This window comes from Brassica napus, chromosome C8 (genome assembly GCF_020379485.1).
Source record: "Brassica napus cultivar Da-Ae chromosome C8, Da-Ae, whole genome shotgun sequence".
NCBI classification, from domain to species: Eukaryota; Viridiplantae; Streptophyta; class Magnoliopsida; order Brassicales; family Brassicaceae; genus Brassica; species Brassica napus.
Genome location: NC_063451.1, coordinates 42,554,750 through 42,563,465, shown reverse-complemented (window position 1 = coordinate 42,563,465; position 8,716 = coordinate 42,554,750). Strand labels below are relative to the sequence as shown.

Here is an 8,716-nt window from a genome sequence, read left to right as displayed (position 1 = left end):
TTTGAACGACAAAGCAAAGGGACCCCTTTATTCAACATATGATAATCTACTGTTCAAAAAAGTAAAAAACATTTAACACAACTTTTGACACGTTATTATACGACCAGTAATCACTTCAACACCAGAAAAACATTAGGGTCTCTCTCACTCTTTTTATCTCATCCTCCAGGTTACATCTACGCAGAAGAATTCGTCTGCACCCATTCGACAAGCGTCGCAACACCAAACCCAGTCCCAGACTTCTTCTTCTCGTTCCACACCGGTCCAGCCATGTCTATATGCATCCACTGCACCTTCTCGCTCACAAACTGACCCGACACAAAAATATTAGCATATTATTTTGTCATCTATTCACCATTGTTTTCTCATTTTTTTAACATTATTTTAGATCAATAACATGTCCAGATTGTTTTGTCATTTTCACAATTATTTTATGTTATTGTCATTAAAAATAGTATTTGGTTTCACCTGTTTCAAGAAGAGAGCTGCGGTGATGGAGCCTCCTGCTCGCCCGCCTGTGTTGACCATATCAGCACATCCAGACTTCATCATCTCCCAGTAGCTCTCCTCCAATGGCATCCTCCACAGCTTCTCTCCACTCTTCTCTGATGCAGCAATCACCTCCGTTGCAAGCTCATCATTAGGTGTGTAAATTCCTGCCAAGTGAAAAGCACCGAACAACCATCATGAGCCAATCTTCATACATATAAAACGATCCCAATGCATGGTTTCTTTAGGATTATTTAGCTATATACCTGCCATTGATGTTCCAAGAGCAATAACACATGCCCCCGTCAATGTAGCCAGGTCAACAATCTGCAAGTTCAAATTCACACTTTTTAACATAAACAAGCTTATATAGCTTCTCTTATCAGTAAGAGCAAAGAAAAACATCGCAATACCTTGTCAACGCCCTGGTTACAAGCATAAACTAGAGCATCAGCAAGTGTTAGACGACCTTCAGCGTCTGTGTTGTTGACCTGAAAACACCATTTCCAAGACTTAGCATCGTTAGGAAAAACAGCAAAAGCTCAAACCTGAATGAAAGAGTTATTTGACACCTCAATGGTCTTTCCGTTAGAGGCTGTGATGACATCACCAGGTCTCATTCCAGTTCCACTAATCATATTCTCACAAGCTGCAACGATGAAATGAACCTGGTTGTGGAGCACCAATTGGTTAGTTGTGTTAACAAACTCTAGCTTCAAAAGAATGTGAATGGGGGAAGCTTACCTCAACACCAGGAGGTTTAATCTCACCAACGGCTTTCGCAGCACCAAGAACAGCAGCTGAACCGCCCATGTCGAATTTCATGAGCTCAATAGAGGAGCCAGGTCCAGCCTTAATGTTGTAGCCACCACTGTAAAACCCAAGACTCTCAATCAACAACCACTAAACATCAAAAAACATAAAATGGAATGCTCAAAGTGATCACCTGTCAAAGGTCAATCCTTTTCCAACAAGAGCGAGCTTGGTCTTAACATCGCCACTCGGAGGTCTATACACAAGGTGGATGAAGAAAGGAGGATTAGCCGAAGCAGCAGCAACAGCTAGATAAGAACCCATCTTCAACTCTCTGCACTGCTCCTCGTTCAAGATATTAGCAGTGAACACATCACTATAAGTAGAAGCCACTTTAGCTGCTTCATCAGCAAGCACAGCTGAAACAAACACAGAACCATTAGAACGACACAATGAAAACAACAACTCTGATATCCACAGATCCATACCGGGAGTGAGCACATTGGCAGGAGAGTTAATGAGCTCTCTCCCGAAAATAACACCGTAGGAAACATCTTGAGCATACTTGAGCTTCTTCTCCAGCTCAGGTCCAGTTCCAAATCCAATGATATCAACAGAGCTCAAAGACGGTTTCTTTGACTCAGATTTAAACCTACCATCCTCAAACAACCCAAGCACTACGCCTATCCACACCACAAGCAAACAATAAAAGACTCAAACTTGCGTCAACCCCTTGATCCAAAGACTCGAACTTTGCGTTTACCTGAAGCTAAAGCTGATGCAGAGCTAAGCTTTGATTCATTATCATGAGAGGCAAGAGCGACAGCAACGGTGCTAGACTGTGAAGCTTTGGCAACCGTAGCAACAGCTTCACCAAGGCTTTGGAAAGCCGCGGGAGAAGAAGCGGACTTTCCTAAACCGATCAAACCGATCCGTTTCGACCCTAAACCGGGAAGTCTAAGAACCGTTGACTGACCCGGTTTACCGGAGAAATCCTCTTCAGACGAGACCAGAGCCAAGAGTCCACTCAAGTGAGCGTCGAGCTTGTTCAAGATCGGGTTCTCGAACTTTGAGGCTGAGTCTTTAGTCGAGTCCTTCTCCGTCGCGCCGACGACGAGTAAGTCTCCTTTCCACTCCGTCACGTCGATCTCCTTGGCGGCGAACGAGATCTGCTCCAGAGCATAAAATCGAGTCAACGAAACTGAGTAGATCAAAATGTTAGAGAGAATAGAAAAGAAACCTTGGGATGGTCGGTGGGTTTGGGTTGAGTGAGGCCGAGAGAGTGAGCCATTTGGCTTTGGCTCTTTGGTGAGAACTAATGGAGAGGTGTGTGATTTGAGGAGGAAGAAGAAAATAGAAAGGAGAAGCGATGAAAGTGATCAGAGCGATCGTGTATATATATATATATACCACATAGTATATAGATAGAAATGTGCTTGGGTTGATTTAATTATTTTTTTATGATATTTTATTTAACACATTTTTGAAAAATAATGTGAGATATCTTCAATGAGAATACTTTCGAAGTTTAGCATTTTTGCTAAACAATGACTAAATTTTTAATTATAATTGGGATATCATGTCTAGTTGATTAATTTTTTACTGAACCAAACATAACTCCAACCAAAACCATATAAACCGAATCAGAATTATTTTGACTTTTGACTAGGTTTAGTTATACTTCTGCTTATGTGTGAGTATCGAATCCCATGAAACTTTTTTTAGAAGCTGCGTTACAAAAACCAGTTCAACTATTCGTATACTAGTCAAACATGGAGGCTAGTCGATAACTGATAAATTTTCTCAGTTTATTTTGTCAACAACGGTCTAATCGAAGTATCGATTTTTTTATTTACGGCAGCCGCAGACATCATAAGTTTTTATTTTTTTAAAGAACATAAAAATCAAACTGATCATCGGATGGCTTATGGACATTATTCTAGCTTCGGTTATGGTTTTTTAATTCCTTGTAGACTATTCTCAGTTTTGTTAATTACTCGAGACAAGTGTTAGATAGTCAAAGAAGACCAACATAAAAGGTTCATATAACAGAAAGGGAAAACAAGAACATGAAAAAAATGAATGATATCGATTTTTGAAAGCTTTAATTCATACTATATCGATGTGCTCTTGTTCTCTTATTATTTCGTCGTGCTTAATAATAGAATCATCTTCGGAGATGGGCAAAATACCGACGAATGAGATACGCCAACGATCTCACAAACCCCAACCATAACAACGTGGCCCAATTGAGTTGTGAAGCCTACGCGAAAGTGCATACAGCTTGCAGGATTGAAATCACCGATCATTTCTAATTTTCTAGTGTTTGTCTTCATAAAGAAAGTTAATTTACACAATACTATTGCTGGGCATAAAATCCGGACTCCGAGATCTGAACCGAAAAATCCGATCCGTTATAGGATAGTACAAAAATATTCGAACTTTATTAATCGAACCCGTCCAACTAATCTGAAATTAATAGTCAATATAAACATATGTAAGTACTTCAATTACTCAATTAAATATTTATTTTGATATGACATATAAAAATAAGCATTAGAATTTAAATAAATACCTTAAATACTCAATTACTTACAAATAAATACTTCACATTTTGTTTGTTGAAATAACAAGTTTACTCTATCTATAAAATAATGCATATTGTTTTTTTTTGATTAACCTGGAGGTATCCCGAACATATGTTTTATAAATGATGTTTGTTCTCATGTTTGATTCAAAACTTTATTGTTATTTTACCAGTTTGATGTGTGTTCGATTATTTTTTTTGCTATTTAAAGTGGTTTTTCTTATGTTTTGATTTTAAATTTTGTCTTTTACTTTGGAGTATATCCAAACTGAACCGATATAATCTGAATCTAAATGATAATGGTTATTTTACGATGCAATACAAATTTGAACCGAATGTGAAATGCTATTATTTGAACCGACATGTACTAATAAAATATTAAAATAAAACCTAGAAATATAAACCCAAAAATCCAAAATACTCGATCCAAACCCGAACGGCGAGACCTAATTATTACCATGCATCGTTGCTTTCATGTTACAAATTGTAACTGATTTCATCTCTCATTACTTAACTGGTGATGGATACCTAAGTGTAGATATTCAATTTATAATTGAAAAAATATCACAAAAGATCTGACATTTACTTACATTTTAAACCTTAAAATTATTTATTAGCATATTTTATATTAATTTGATTTTTAATCAACTGGTGGTGGCTACATAGGCTAAGCGTAGATATTCAAATATAATTGAAAAAATCACAAAATATCCTTTAAATAGCATTTACTTATATTTTAAACCTCAAAATTAATTATTAGCATATTAATTATTAAGTTGTTTTTTTAATCGAAAAATATTTTAAATTATTTAATTATTAAAAACAATTAAAAATAATAATATCAGAAAAATGAATTAAAATTAGATCTGAACATGTTGGTTTGTGGAGCACAAAGAATGATCGAAGGTATTTAAAAGATATTTTACTTGAATTTGATTCTGATTTGAAATTTGAAATAGGAATGTGTTTCTCATGCGACTGATGGGGGTCCTGGGGGACCATGTTTTGGTGTCAATCATATGACAGCAAGATAGGACAGGCAATAGCACGAAGATCACACATACCTTTAGAGGCTAATCCCATAACACTTTTCACATATAAGAGCCACATAACGCTTGAGAGTTAGCCTAGGCTGCGTAGCCCTACATATATAAACCTGACTCGAATGCAGTCATGAAACCATCAGCCACGCTAAAATATAATTCAATGTCTACTTTATGTATTGGTTCAACTCATATTTATCATAATGCTCTTAGGCTTTCAACCACTTCTCGAAGTCCTCGGCGTTTGGCATGGACATCAGTGAAGACCAAAACGGTTGCTGCTACTGTTGACACTCTTCGAGGCTCAGCCAACTATCAGCCTTCTCGTTGGGACCACGAATTCCTTCTTTCGCTCGAGAATATATATGTGGTACGTGTATTTCTGTGTATCGTAATATATATATACGATCGAATTTGCTAAGCTAACATAACAATACTACCCAAGAAGAGAGCAAATTGTGTGAGAGATAGAGACTCTCTAAAAGAAAAGGTGAGGAAGGTGCTTGATGAGACGACGACTCCTCTTGAGCAATTGGAGCTAGTTGACAAATTACAGAGACTTGGGGTCTCATATCATTTTGAGAGTAAGATTGACAACATTTTAACGGATTTTTATCATAATAATGTAAGAGAATGTGGCAAAGAAGATTTACATGCCACGGCACTCAAATTTCGACTACTTAGAGAACATAGTTTCAATGTCTCAGAAGGTTAGTACAATAATAACTATTCCTCATATCAGGAAATTCTAATTTTTGTATTTAAAATTCTATGCATGCATGTTAACTACGTTTCTTTTCAGGCATATTTGATGTGTTCATCAACAAAATAGAAGATGGTACCTTCGAGAATGATGATATAAGAGGGCTCATCTCTGTATACGAAGCATCGTATCTTGCAACAAAATTGGATACAAAATTGCATAAAGTCATTAGGCCTTATGCAAACCAACAACTAAGAAAAATCATAGATAGCCCTGATCATAATACTTACGATGTAAATGTCCTTGAGATGGCCGTTGAAGCACTAGAGATGCCGTACCATTGGAGAATGAAAAGGCTAGAGACAAGACGGTACATAGATGCGTACAGTAAACATGATGTCTTGATCGAATTCGCCAAGATCGACTTCAATATCGTACAAGCTGTTCATCAAGAAGAACTCAAATACCTCTCAAGGTAATATTGGTTACAATAGACAATATATTTATTCACAACAAAATAATGTAGGCAGTAAATTCTTTCTTTTCTGCACTGTTTATATGTGGCGTGAAGCTGGTGGAAGGAGACAGGCTTGAGTAATCAACTTCACTTTGCAAGGGACAGAATAGTAGAGAATTATTTTTGGACTGTTGGACAAATCCAAGAGCCTCAATTTGGATACGTTCGACGAGTAATGACCAAAATAAATGCACTTATTACAACCATCGATGACATCTACGATGTCTATGGCACTCTTGATGAACTTCAACAATTCACTGCCATCGTTGAAAAGTAAGTACTCATTTTCTTTTTCTCTTGGTTTATTTTAAAAATTATTAAAAGCACAGAATTTTAATTGAAACATATATAATGCACATATCGTGGGTCAGAAGTTATTTATGATTTATCTATATGTATATGTGTTTGTGTGTGTTACAGTTGGGATGTAAATCGGCTTGATGAACTTCCCGAGTACATGAAGCTGTGTTATCTTGTATTATACAATGAAACAAATAGCATTGGCCGTGATATTCTCAAAGATAAAAATATTAATGTGATCCCTTTCCTAAAAAAGTCGGTAAGTATATACGGATTTTATAATTATCGGTTTTATGATAAAATTCTAATTAACAACGCTTTTAATCATCTTAAAATGAGTGGGGAGATTTATGTAAAGCATATCTAGTTGAAGCAAAGTGGCACAAAAAGAAACACAAACCAAGTGTTGAAGAGTACATGCAAAATGCTTGGATTTCAATATCGGCCCCAACTTTATTAGCCCACTTTTACTGCGTCTTTTCCGACAAAATCTCTAGTCAGGTCTTGGAGACTTTGTCCCGACACCAACAACATGTCGTCCGATGCTCTGCAATCGTGTTTCGCCTAGCCAACGACCTTGGAACTTCGCCGGTAAGTAATTGTTTCTCTATTGTACACTATTATTTAAAAAATTACGAGCGTGAAACTTCACAACATTTCTAACGATTTTTTTTTTTTATATTGACGTGAGTGATTCATATCCTACCTATTAGACAAGTTAAATCATGATAATAACTTATGAAACTATATATGAACCTTAACTATCTGCTTCTCTAGTTTATATCCTAAAAACTAAATGATAATAACTGAGAGGTCGTGTTTCAAAAAAAAAAAAGTTTGAGAGGTCAACATTTTAGCAAGGAAAATTCTCTCAAATAGATTTTCTTAAAGTTTTTATCACAAAAATAGATTTCAAAAACTAAAATGACCAAAATAACATTTTTAATTTTGAAAGTTTTTAATTTTTTTCAATTCTTTTTAATTTTTAAAAATTTGTAATCTTATTCCCAAAACCCCACTACTCAACTCTACACCTTAAACCCTAAACTCTAAACCCTAAACCCTGAACCCTAAACCCTAAACACCACCCCTTAACTCTAAACCCTAAACACCACCAATTAACTCTAAACCCTAATGTCTAAATTAATTAACCCTAGGGATATATGTGTATATTTACTTCTTTTGATAAAACATTTAAGTCTATTTTGGTCATTTTTATTTTAAGGTCTATATTTGTGACAAAAACTTTTTAGGTCTATCCTAGGAAATTTCTCTTTTAGCAATATACAGGACAATATGAAAACATCAAAGAATTATATTAACTATATATATGAAAAAAAATAAAAGGGTTAGACCATAATTATCACGGTTTCTAAAACCCGATTATGTGTGATTTCAATGTGTGGGTCCCACGTGTTTTTTAAAAAACGGTCACGAAAGTCGCGAGTGAAGGATCGATCTTGTACTGGGTTTTTTAATGTTTGCGGGCCCCACTAACACGTGGCGGTCCGCGATTGGTTCAATTTTTTTTTAAGGACAAAAAAAAATCAAAAAAAAAAAAAATTAAGTACCCCGTATCGGGTATCAAGCTATAATCATGCTCTTATCTGGTATATACGAGTTTGTCTATTGATGTAGGATGAATTGAAAAGAGGTGACGTTCTCAAATCGGTCCAGTGTTACATGAATGAGACAGGAGCTTCGGAAGAAAAGTCACGTGCGTACGTGGAAGACATGATCAGCAACACATGGAATGAGATGAATAACGAGATAATTTCACATGACTCATCGTTACTTCCACGGGGTTTTGTGGAAGTTGCAATAAATCTAGCACGCATGTCGCAATGTATGTATCAATACGGTGATGGCCACGGCTCTCCGGAGAAAGCAAAGACTGTTGATCGTATCTTGTCTACATTAGTTAATCCCATTCCCTTAGACTAACTTACATATTGCATTAAAATTATGTTTAGCATGCGAATGCACATCCCCGTTATTTTACTTTGACTTTCCACATGGTTAAAACGATTAACGAGCGCTTTCGTCCATAAAATGAAAAAGAAAAGAGACAAAAAATCTCCTTACGTAATCCTTTTTCTAGGACAATATTTTCTCTTGGGTTGCCATTCATGAGAACATGATACATAACAGACGTTATGCGTCACATTATCCGCTCAATCCAAGTTTATGAAGATCCATCTTCTTCATAACAACTTTAATAAACTCCCATTGCATACGAACATATGCTTTGCTCATTTTTTTTTATGTTCATTCGCTTGTGTTTTCCACCTGGATTTGTTCTTAACGCATAAAACATCTCTTGA

At 36.1% G+C, this 8,716-nt stretch overlaps 2 protein-coding genes across 3 annotated transcripts; one reads left to right on the top strand and one right to left on the bottom strand.

Annotated features, from left to right (window-relative positions):
• On the bottom strand, positions 1–2,706 carry LOC106415096 (leucine aminopeptidase 1-like). Its single transcript, XM_048765024.1, has 10 exons — positions 2,483–2,706; positions 2,006–2,411; positions 1,731–1,925; positions 1,436–1,661; positions 1,234–1,360; positions 1,062–1,157; positions 903–980; positions 756–816; positions 469–656; positions 1–308 (listed from the first exon to the last, which is right to left on the bottom strand). The coding sequence occupies exons 1-10, from the start codon at positions 2,531–2,533 to the stop codon at positions 177–179; spliced, it is 1,560 nt and encodes a 519-aa protein (XP_048620981.1). The 5' UTR covers positions 2,534–2,706; the 3' UTR covers positions 1–176.
• A 2,265-nt stretch (positions 2,707–4,971) lies between these two features.
• LOC106415094 (beta-myrcene/(E)-beta-ocimene synthase 2, chloroplastic) lies at positions 4,972–8,393 on the top strand. 2 transcript variants are annotated; one of them, XM_013855716.3, is made up of 7 exons: positions 4,972–5,242; positions 5,318–5,582; positions 5,675–6,050; positions 6,147–6,365; positions 6,513–6,651; positions 6,732–6,983; positions 8,031–8,393. In XM_013855716.3, exons 1-7 carry the CDS (start codon positions 5,003–5,005, stop codon positions 8,334–8,336), a joined length of 1,797 nt encoding a protein of 598 aa, XP_013711170.1. In that variant the 5' UTR covers positions 4,972–5,002; the 3' UTR covers positions 8,337–8,393. The 2 variants fall into 2 exon arrangements, with proteins under 2 accessions (XP_013711170.1, XP_013711172.1); XM_013855718.3 differs by having other exon boundaries at positions 4,973–5,242; positions 5,321–5,582.
• The last annotated feature ends 323 nt before the right edge of the window (positions 8,394–8,716 follow it).